This window comes from Mytilus trossulus, chromosome 10, assembly GCF_036588685.1.
Source record: "Mytilus trossulus isolate FHL-02 chromosome 10, PNRI_Mtr1.1.1.hap1, whole genome shotgun sequence".
Classification (NCBI taxonomy): domain Eukaryota; kingdom Metazoa; phylum Mollusca; class Bivalvia; order Mytilida; family Mytilidae; genus Mytilus; species Mytilus trossulus.
In genome coordinates this window covers 56,985,352-56,997,839 of record NC_086382.1, presented here as the reverse complement: position 1 = coordinate 56,997,839, position 12,488 = coordinate 56,985,352, and the positions used below count along the sequence as shown (strand labels likewise).

The 12,488-nt window shown below is 31.5% G+C and overlaps 2 protein-coding genes across 2 annotated transcripts; both read left to right on the top strand.

Moving 5' to 3' along the window:
- Positions 1-9,935: 9,935 nt before the first annotated feature.
- On the top strand, positions 9,936-11,009 carry LOC134688020 (E3 ubiquitin-protein ligase TRIM45-like). The gene has a single exon (XM_063548487.1). The coding sequence runs from the start codon at positions 9,936-9,938 to the stop codon at positions 11,007-11,009; it is 1,074 nt and encodes a 357-aa protein (XP_063404557.1).
- Positions 11,010-11,153: 144 nt separating this feature from the next.
- Positions 11,154-11,630, top strand: LOC134688019 (tripartite motif-containing protein 2-like). The gene has a single exon (XM_063548486.1). It carries the CDS (start codon positions 11,154-11,156, stop codon positions 11,628-11,630), a length of 477 nt encoding a protein of 158 aa, XP_063404556.1.
- Positions 11,631-12,488: the final 858 nt, after the last annotated feature.

Below are 12,488 nucleotides of genomic sequence, written 5' to 3'. Positions count from 1 at the left end.
TAGGAATATTGTTGGTCATCTATACGTATTACATACGTCAGTAGTCTATTAATCAGCTGATATAAGTTGGCGGCAATTTCAAATTACATAGAAGACGATATTTACGTACCTTTTAAATTGGGAGAATTATGATGATACATAGGTACTTTATTATCAATCATTTTATTCAGGGTTTTTTTCTGATATGATTTAGATTATTTAAATCATCTTCATTCATTAATCTTAAATGTATGCTAATTTGTTTTCTTGTTAATATTATTCTGATTTCTCGTAAATGACGTTCATGCTTGTCAAATTAAGTTGTTGTTATTGTAGTTTTTATACGACCGCAAAATTTGAAATTTAGTTTTCGCACTCTAACTTAAGTAAAAGGGAATAGAAATCTATGAAATTTTAACACAAGGTTTATGACCACAAAAGGAAGGTTGGGATTGATTTTGGGGGTTTTGATCCCAACAGTTTAGGAATTAGGGGCCAAAAAGGGCCCAAATAAGCATTTTTTTTTGTTTTTCGCACAGTAACTTTAGTAAAAGTAAATAGAAATCTATGAAATTTTGACACAAGGTTTATGATCACAAAAGGAAGGTTGGGATTGATTTTGGAAGTTTTGGTTTAAACAGTTTAGGAATAAGGGGCCCAAATAAGCATTTTTCTTGGTTTTTGCATCATAACTTTAGTATAAGTAAATAGAAATCTATGAAATTTAAACACAAGGTTTATGACCACAAAAGGAAGGTTGGTATTGATTTTGGGAGTTTTGTTTTTAACAGTTTAGGAATAAGGAGCACAAAGGGTCCAAAATTAAACTTTGTTTGATTTCATCAAAAAATGAATAATTGGGGTACTTTGATATGCCAAATCTAACTGTGTTAGTAGATTCTTAATTTTTGGTCTCGTTTTCAAATTGGTCTTCATTAGGTCCAAAGGGTCCAAAATTAAACTAAGTTTGATTTTAACAAAAATTAAATTATTGTGCTTCTTTGAAATACTGTATCTAAATATGTATTTCGAATTTTGATTATGGGCAAAGTTTTCAAGTTGGTCCAAATCAGGATTCAAAATTATTATATTAAGTATTGTGCAATAGCAAGAAATTTTCAATTGCACAGTATTCAGCAATAGCAAGAAATCTTCAATTGTACAGTATTGTGCAATATCAAGAAATTTTCAATTGCACAGTATTGTTCAATAGCAAGAAATCTTCAATTAACAGTATTGCGCAATAGCAAGTTATCTAATTGCACAATATTGTGCAATAGCAATCAATTTTCAATTGGAGTTATCTTTCTTTGTCCAGAATAGATATTTGTGCAATAGCAAGATATTTTCAATATTCTTTGTAAATTTTAGTTATCTTTCTTTGTCTAGAATTGTAGTTGAATCAACTTAAATCATTGTTTTATACAATATACAATGTATTTTCACCATTACTACCAACTGATAAATTAAAACAATCTTTACCATTCAGTGATAACAAGCACTTTTTTTTTATATTTTAATATTTTATGATGTATTTAAATGAGCAGTTATTGTTGCAAACTCAATTAGAAGTTTGAAACGAGATCAGTTTTGGAATAAGGGAAAGTTTTTCTCATTTTAGATTTCATAATTAAAAAGAAAATTTCTTCAAATTTTTTTTTTAAGAGGATTAATATTCAACAGCATAGTGAATTGCTCAAAGGCAAATTTTTTTTTAAAGTTCATTAGACCACATTCATTCTGTGTCAGAAACCTATGCTGTGTCAACTATTTAATCACAATCCAAATTTAGGGCTAAATCCAGCTTGAATGTTGTGTCCATACTTTCCCCAACCGTTATGGGTTCAACATCTGCGGTCGTAAAAAGCTGCACCCTGCGGAGCATCTGGTCTGATTAGTCAAGGTCATTTTAAGATTGTTTCGCTTTTGTTTATCCTATAATCACAGGCACTTGTCTCAGAAAAAAAATTCCTATACCTTAATATAACCCAAGATACTTAACTAAATTTTTTGAAAAATGACACCCAGTCCCAAATTCACGTTATTTTTTTATTTCTCGGTTGTCAAACCTACTTAAACTTAATATGCCGTAAATCTAAATTGATTTATCTATACAATGGTATATGACGCGACTGTCATTGTTGTCGGGATCATTAGAAGCAAGTCTCAGAAGTCGGTCAAAGGGACGTTTTTTTACATAAAAAATAAAAAAAATAACGTAAATTCGGGACTGGGTGTCTTTTGTCGAAATTTAGTTAAGTACCTTGTGTTATATTAAGGTATATAGGGTGGTTTTTTTCTGAGACAGTGTTATATTAAGGTTCATCATAAGGAATTGAAAAATATGGCCGTGTTTACACCTCAAAATTTACTATGAGTACAGACAAACTGGTACATCCAGGAAAGTTTTAAGGCATGACAGGAACTAGATATATAAAAGTTATATGAAGTCTACGTTTCAGAAAATTAAAAACTTACCTGCATTTTGATGTGCATTTTTTTCCAGTCTGCAGAAGATAGAAAAATAAACAAACACCCGAGTTTCATTTGATACGGTCCACTCAGTTACACAGTTTAAACCTGTTAAATCACCTATTGTTTACAGGTGTATATTGTCCATCTATTGTCCATTTAAATCAATACTACTCACAACATTGAGTAATACCTGTTGAAAACTCAAGATTGTTATCAATTTCCTTTGATCTTCAATCAATATGCATTCAATTCAATTCAATTCTTTATTACTTTAAACAAAACAGTTTATCAGTATAATATGCATATATATACAGTTTACAGTTTACAAGTTGTATAGCGTTAAATAAACTTATAGAAGTAACAGTGTTCAGGTATAAGGATAATGTCCTTTTCCCTCATACTAAACAGTGTATATAAAGTGCGAATCCAGCTAGTTCATTTTTACTGTTATATGCGGGTATGTCTATTGTAGAATAAAGGATCATGGGAAAACTGTATTTGTTTACGTTTTGAAAATATCAAGTTAAAGGATTTTAAGTTAAGTTTTAACATATTTTTATTGTGATATGTCTTTATAATATACAAACATAGCATGTTATAAAAGCATCATAATATAGCATATCGATTATTGGAAGCGATCCATTTTAACTATAGATGCGATGAATTATCACTGTTAGTGCAGTCATTATTAATGTAGAATTTTAAAAGATGCGAGGAATTTTTATTGTAGAATTATGTGATAAATGCACTTGCAACAAATGAAAGAAAACTTAGTTGATGACTTAAGGATTTATGATACATGTATTTTCAAATTGAAAGACAAACTCCTCATTCATTCTTCATCAAATATATACTTTTCGAACTTGTAACAAAACTGATTCTCAAAATGTCATATTGTATTCTTCAGATTACATTTCTCCTTGATTTTAACTTATATATGGAATCACTGGAGCGTGACAGCTGCGGGCCCTCTTAAGCAGTCAGTGGGTCTCTACTTATGAACATTTCTAGATCCGCGAATGGATACTACCGCAGAGGTAAAACCATGCACATTTGGGTTAATGTACACGAAATGCATGCTACAATTCATTTTTGTTGATTTTAGACCCTTTGGAACTCTATGTGGGCTATTTCAGCAACTAGGCAAAAAATCCCCAAACTAGATACACGGTTAGATTCAGCATGTCAACGAATTCCAAATATCTATATTAAAGGACTTTTAATTTTGTCTATAAATTTGGACCCTACAAAATTGAAAAAGGGACCAAAAATATATAAAAAAAAATGCATACATCGGATACATTTGTTATTAAAGGCATGACTGTAACAATAGGATGAATACAAAAATATCTTATTCTGGGGTCTCATTTAGGGGGGGGGGGGTTCTGATCCCGGATCCCGCTTACTGTTTTGGTAGATTCCCGTATCCTGCTTATACTATGCAGTTCTAATTTTTTGTAATTATCCGTGTCCCGCTAGACTTCATTTCCCGTTTTTCACTACACAATCATTTGACTTTCACCTGTCACGCTTGCAAACAATCGGCAATCCGGCGTGACGCTTATACCCAAATGCGACCCACTAATTTACTCTATTTTGACTCATATTAAGCCCATTATAAATATATTAAAAAAGTAGCGTGGATTTTTTATCCCTTTTTATCCCGTCTCGTTTCGTTTTTGAGCCATATATAGATGTCGTATGACAATGAGACAACTATCTATCCGAGTCACAATTTATAAAAATAGACCATTATACGTCAAAATACGGTTTCCAACAAGGAGTCTCACAACGAATAGAAAGTTATAAAGGGCTCCAGTGTAAAACCTTTTAAACGTGAAAACAAAGGTGCAATCTATATCAAGATGTACGTAATTAGTGGTTAAGTGTCATGGAAATGGATAAAAAAAAAATAAGGATAAAGATCCCTATACGCTTTATAAGAAACTAAATGGAATACATTTGAAATAAATGTTATTTCTGTTGAATTTATTAGAGTGTTTTAAAACAAAACTTTCCTCCGCCGTAAGTTAAATTTTATCAAATCTTTCTCTTACTTTATCTATTGTTTGAGCTAGTCTGCTAAATTAAGGCTTTACAGCTAATTTCCTAATGCATGTAAAGCAAAACTATGGTTGGCTTGCTTGATTTGTTTGTATAATTGTTTATACAAACTTTGTAAATAAGATTGACATTTTTAAACAATATGAATAGGCATAGTTTAACCTGTATTTTTAATATTTGAATTAAATTGGGTGTTATCATAATGATTATCCAATAAAAAAAAAGCAAGCAAATCAACTAAAGTCTTGCTCTAAATGCTTAAAGAAATGAGCTGTAATAGATAAAAAAAAATTATACAGTGAAAATGCACCGCATATACAATAATAATGATTCGCTCCACAGTGAAACTGAAAGAATAGTATCATTATTCGACAGTAAACATGACTAGCATTACGAAATCATCATAGTGGAATTTAGTTAAATATGAAGAAACTGAATGACAAAGCATATTCTACGTTATACAACTTTAATAATTGTATTAAAATGAATATTTTTTACTGCAACAACATCTTACTTGTTAGTTATAAAGCACCTGCACGATCTGTTCGTGAAATGTCCTAAATATTCACCTATTTTGGTATATATTTCACAGCTGAATGGCTTTAGGCGCGATAAAACCCCGCTCGCATCTCTTACTTTGTTTTTTTAGTATTATGTATTTCTGAACATATACATTTTAACTCATTTTCTTCATTTTCTTCATTAATTATAAAAAGTTCGTCTGTTTGTTTATCATTCTACATTAGACATTTATCGCATATACAGTAAAAATGATATTTTAGGATCCGCACTTTACATACACTGCTAAACATAGCTTTAAACATGGTGAATATCGTTAAATGAGACAATACACTAAATAAAATGATGAAAAATATTCACATTTTAATTATATTTTCCTCTTGTTTGATTTCAGTTCTTAATTTGTATTTCACAATTTGTGTATGTATTTTCTGGAACTTTCAAACGTCGCAACAAAAGAGCATTTACAATTACTTGGACATCATAGATCAATCATCATACTAAACTCAGAAGTATACACAAGAAATTAATAAAATTTAAAAAAAAATGTACAAAACAATTATGAAAAATAAATATGATATACAGCTTCAATCACCACATTAGTGGGTCTTCACTATGGACAGGTACATACAGAATGTGGCGGCTTAAACATCATAACAGGCACACAACTCTCCCCTTACATAGGACAGTGTATGTGTATAATCTCAGACATTGAATTTTATAAATATAAATTGGAAATAACTTTTGAAAGTGGTAGCATAACATAAACATTAATGTACAAGCATTATTTGGTACTGTAGAAATAGCTGAGAACAATGCCTCAGATAAATATTTGATTAATTCTTTACACTATTCATCTGAACGTGGCCAAGTTTGCCTTTGGGTTTTTGATTAACTGCCTTGAGCATCCGTTGGTGCTTTGATTTTTTATTAAAAATGCTAGATGAGGTTTACAGGCTCCTACGAACCTGATGATTTTGTATTCAACATTTTTTTTATTGTGTTAAAGTTTTCCTATTGTCATGAAATATATAACGTATATGTACATAGTTATGTCATCTTAATTTAAAGAAGATAGAGTACACTATTTGAGGAAATATAGATCAATAATGATGTATAACAATTTTATTCTTTTTTGTTATCTAATATCTATATGTAAATATATTTATTTCAATTTAATGGATGTTAAAAAATTATACCTAGACATTAGAAGTTGTGCATGGTATGAGCAAGGATTTGTATACAAATCCTTGGTATGAGCCAATGAGACAACTCTCTATATAAGTCACAATTTGTAAAAGTTAACGGTTTATAGGTCAAAGAAAGGTACATATATTATGTTAATACTCTTTGGGATACGATTGCTTTCAAGCAATTTGTAGACTTATACCGGTGGCTCAGAGCATTGCCCTCACGTCAATCGTTTTATTCTAAACATTAAGGAACATCTCAGATTCTTATGTTTGTCTTGCTTTAAACGGTAAAAACAAACAAAGGGATTGAACTTAAACAACTTTGCTATAATATTCTTTTCATAATCTTCTTGTTTGATAATTCCCTTGACTTATATGTGTGTTTTTAACAACACGGAAAATCAGAATTAAGCAGTATTTATATTTAGTGTATTTATAAATTTAGAAACACGTCAGAGGGAATTCCAGTTTTGATAAAATGCGAGAGTTCTCTGAATTCCGATTAATCTATTTCTGTCATATAAGAACTGAAGTGGAGTTTTTCTTATATGTTACCGTTATGAAACTGATATTTGAGATTGTACTTCAATAAAGAAATAGAGAATCATATAGTTCGTTTAATAAACATTTAATATACGTTCTTGTTCCAGGGTTTGTTTTCGAAATTATGCGCATACTTATAGTTTGCATGACCTCAAGGGGTTTATTTTGCCTTAAAACCCCAATTTTGACGGGAAAATGGTTAAAATGAGTAAAATGTCATTTTGACCCTTTAACACATACGGATAATTATAGATTATTTATGTTTTTTTAAACGAGATGCATTTTCTCATTCTCATCTCATCGATTTTATCGCTATTATTTGTATTTTCGAATATCACTTAATTTAAATTTCAGTAAAAAAAAGTGTCTTAAACGATGATAATGCATTTTCTTTTGTGGTACTATTTTTTTTGGCGGAGGCTTATTTGATATAATTATGTAGTCGCTCAGGTAGTTCATTCATTTGAAAAAAGATATCTCATCTGACCATCCGGCGTGTTCAAATATGGCAAAGACCATTTTCATTGTTGATAAGCTGTAATTTGGTGTTTCTACGTATCAAAATGAAGCGAACGGTTGAATATAAAATGTATTTTCAAAGCAGACGAAGAAATATACATGCATGAAGAAATGTACATGCTGACAGACCAACGATGATTTGTCGAATTGAAGTAGACATATGTAAAAAAGGACATTTTTTATTTGTTAAAAACATGAATTGATTACTTTTATTGACTTCCAATAAATTATTTAACGGCGAAATTCACCGTAAAATATTAAAAAGGGAAATCATCTTGTGTTGTTGACATTTCAGCGCGCAGTCATCAGATTACATTTTTTTGTATAGTTCCGGCTAATCTTTTCTGATTGGCCAACACTCTAGCGCATGAATTACATTAATATGCTGTTGATAAGGTCCTTAGAAACTAGCGATAATTTTCATTCTCACTCTACACGAGTGATATGAAAATTATCACAAAAAAACATTAAAGGAAAAATACAGATAATAGCGATAATAACGAATATACTCTATAAGTCACATACTACTACAATGATTTAACATTTCTTATCAATCAAGATATTTAAAAAAAAAATATATATATCGAATTTACGACAAATACTTTTGTCATTCATGCGTGAAATTATGCGCAGTCGAATAGTCCCGAGCCACCTTAAACCAATAGTAAATGTGTACGGAAAGGTGACATAATCACTGACCCAAAGAAATTAAATATTTAAAGAGTTAGGAATGGGGGTCCTCCTAGAATTAACCAAGGATTTGTATAGTTGTCTTACTATACAAATCCTTGAATTAACGAAAATTTGTTGATTATTTTTATTGCATGCTATGTATGTGAGATTTCAACTTTGTATTACAGGTTGTTTTATATGTCAAAATGCACTGTTTTTATACGCCCGGGACGGGATGTATTATGGTATACCGTTGTCCGTCCGTCGTCCACACTTCGGACAATAACTCAAAAACACCTTCACCAATTTCCATGAAACTTTAGTGAATTGTTTATATCTATTGACGTAAGCTCCCTTTCGTTTTTTTTTTAATTTCAGATTTTAAGTTTTGGATTTATGGGGCTTTATTCATAAAAAAAGGGGGGATTTTCAACACTTCGGACAATAACTCAAAAAGGCTTTCACCAATGTCCATGAAACTTTGGTGAATTGCGTATATCTATTGATGTAAGCTCCCTTTCGGTTTCTTTAATTTCAGATTTTAAGTTTTGGATTTATGGGGTTTTATTCATAAAAAAGGGGGATTTTTAACACTTCGGACAATAACTCAAAAAGGCTTTCACCAATGTCCATGAAACTTTGGTGAATTGTTTATATCTATTGATGTAAGCTCCCTTTCAATTTTTATAAATTTCAGATTTTAAGTTTTGGATTTATGGGGCTTTATAATAAAAAAAAGGGGGAATTTTTAACACTTCGGACAATAACTCAAAAAGGCTTTCACCAATGTCCATGAAACTTTGGTGAATTGTTTATTTCTATTGATGTAAGCTCACTTTCAATTTTTATAAATTTCAGATTTTACATTTCCGTGTTATGAATTTTTATGCTTAAAAAAGGGGGGATTTTTCCAATTTTGGGACAATAACTAACACTTTTACAAAATGTTATGTATGGATGAAAAATTAAGACAACAAACTTAGTTAAATTTGAGGAAGCCTTAATAGTGCCAATTTTTTTGTGCATTTTTATTTATTATTTGGGAAGGGGGGGGGGGGGTATTTGACAGGGCTCACACTATTTCTAGTTGATCATATAAATTCATTTAAAGCATAAAAGTTAAGTTACAAGAGCAACGGGCGTATCATGCGCTAAAGCGCAGCCCTTTATTATGTTATTTATATGTTTTTATATTCGGTCAAAAGCTCCTTAGAGCTTGTGTTGCTTATTTTGTACTCATGCCGAATCAAAATAAAGTTTTCTTATCTTATCTTATTATAGTAAAATCGGTGAAAAGATACGAAGTGCAATACCTTCTCTCACTCTGAGACTCAGTGACTGTTGTGGAAAGTAAAAAAGATTGACTGAGGAACTTGGAATTTATAGTCCTAAAATAAAACACAAATGAGGCCTAATTACATTGTTCATAAACTGTTATCAGGGATTGGCTATTTTGTAACTATTCTACATGTGCAGTTCTCCAGGTGCAGTTGAATTAGTTTTGAAAATAATATTATCAAGCTACATGCTATACATGTGTACCAATGAAATAACGACAATCGTATCCCTCAGAGCATCTGCTCTTTGGATAAATAGAATGAAGCTTTCATTATACATGTATACGATTAAAAGATATTATATGCAGATAAAAACGATTTTTAAAAGTTTTAAAGTGTCTAAGCTATTCTTACTAATCAGCGATCTAATCAAAATGTTTCAAGTTCAGTAGAGACAATTAAATTCAAGTTAATCAGTAACGTTTATCATTGTGTACACTTAGACATGGGAAAAAAATATGATGATAAAGCTGAAAGTTACGGAAATGAGCTCACATGTGTCAATTAAATTTTGTAAATATTTTAAAATAGAATTGAGAGTTTTTACTATTAATAGTATTTTGTTTAATGGTCAGATTACACTCCAATTAATACACAAGGAAGTTTAAAAGTCAGACATTTTGATTATATAAAAATGGCGTTTTCCAAGTCGTTACGAAAAGGACAGATCCCGGTTGGTTGTCAGCTGTGCGAGGGTGGGAATAAGATAGAATGGAAATGTACAGATTGTAACCTGTTAATGTGCGATCGATGTAAACATAGAGTTCACTTAAGAATTGCAAAAGACCATAGAATCGTGAATATCCAGGAGATCAGAGAGCACGAAGACTCCTGGGACAGATTTGTCTTCAGTGGAGTGAGATGTCCTGACCATACCGACCAATTTTGCAGTCTTTACTGTGGAACCTGCAATAAGATTATCTGTCTGAAATGTATTGTCAAGGTCCACAATGGACACCACTTTATAGATGAAGAAGAGTTTCGCGAAAAAAAAGAGAAATTAAAAGAGGGACAGAAAAAGATGAAGAGGAATTTAACTAAAGTAGGCTCTGAAAAAAAAAAGGTTATAGCTCTTGAAGAAACTGACAATGCCAAATTGAGAAACGTTAAGCAGAACATTCTAGATCAGAGAAAACAACTACACAATGCAGTTGACCAATATGCGGACAATCTTGTTCAAGATTTAGATAAGCACTTCAGTACCTTGAAACACAAAGAAACACAAATAAAAAAAAAGATTCAACGCATGCATTTGAACAACGATGCTTTAGAAAATATCATCACATCCAGGAATTTCGTGCAATTTTTCAGAGATTTTGATCAATTGAATATTAAACTACATGAAGATATGTCACAAGACTCCATGAACATATCTCCTTTGCCAAACTTTTTTCCTGGTGAATTTACAGTGCTTAATTTTGGATCACTAGAAGATAATACAAGATTAACGGAACACCATTCCAACGTTGAATTCAAGGTTGCTAACCAATGGAAGACAGAGATTATGAATATTCATTACCTTGTTAGATGTCCTGATGGCTCTGTATGCATAGCTGACAATGAAAATCATTTATTTCAACATATTAAACTGGAAAAAGACCGGGTTGATGTAATATCAAGTTTCAACATAGGGGTTCTTGGTTTAGATATTATTTCAAGCAACGTTCTTGTTTCAAACTTTGAAAGTACATTGCAATGCATTGATTGAAGACAACTTAGAGATTCTGTCTTTGATGTAGGGCCATTATTGATCCCTTGGGGAATCCACGTCACCAAAGATCAGAAAGTCGTCATAGCAGCCAAATCGCGAGGGGCAACATTCCCGGTAACAGGAAGACGGATTGTCATTGTAATGGACCAATCAGGAAACCATCTCATTGAGTATGAAACAGATATTAACAATAAACCTTTGTTCACATTACCTACTTATGTAACAAGTACCAGTTCTAACAATATCTGCGTAGTGGATCGCTTATTGAAAAATGCCAAAGGAAGAATTGTTGTAATTGGTCAGGAAGGAAATATTAAAGGGATTTATACAGGTCATGATGATGTTAATACTGAAGACAAGCCCTTTATACCCCTGGGTATACTTGTTACACAATCAGATAACATTTTGGTTGTAGACTGGGCGGTAAGTGTAGTTCGTATTTTGAACAGTGATGGAGAATTCATTTCATACTTAAATGTATATAACCTTGGAATCCAGTATCCACATTCTATTGCGCTCTCCACACCAGGAAAACTTTATATAGGATGTGGACGTGGTGAAGAAAGTCTTAAAAATGATAAAGCCAAACTTTACGAGGTTGAGTATTCGGGAGTGTAGGGTCTACACGAAATCAACACTAGTGTGGACATTTAAAAGAATATCTAAATGATCCTTTGTCATAGTTTTTTCTCTTCTAGAACGATAACAAACAAATACGTGGTATAGGAAGACTTTTATGAATTATATGTATGAAAGACAGTGCCAATAGAACAAATCTGGAACTGGATTTTTTTTATCTATGAATTGTACAAAAAAATAATGTAGAGAATTTGATAACACTATATTAACTTAAAGAAGTATTTATCGCTATACAATCCTGCTTTTCTGTTCGGATAAACGACTGTTATTCAATTTGTTAAATAGACTAATTAAGACAATAAGGATTAAGACTTTGGATTGTTTTATGTTGCAGCATTTTCAAATTGTTCCAGTTTTACATAAATAAAAAGAAGTTCGTATATCTAGCTGTTACACAACAATTTGTAATGGACCTTTTAGTTAACCTCAGATAGTTGATGAAGCATTGAACATGTTGAAGCACCCTCTAGTGCACGTCTGTATTAGCAACGAGAAATCAGAATCTAGCTGGTCAGTTATCCTGTTAACTCATATATATATATGGTCCATTAAAGGCGATGGTAGAGGTTCTCCTCGAATTACCTCAGTGTTTATCTCTAGTACAAAGCAGATTTAATGTTCATGTTCTCATCTTAAATGCATTTAAGGTGGCTCGGGCCTATTCGAAGTTTCTATCAGAAGTGCCGTATTTTTGGTTATTTTATTCTTTAAAGAAAATGAATCAAATTGGTCGAAAAAAAATAGGGGGTCACGGACCATTTGAGCTCAAAATTTTACTTTTAAACAGGTATGTAAAATGGAACATTTTTCAATGAAATAATAGGGAAAATAGAGGTG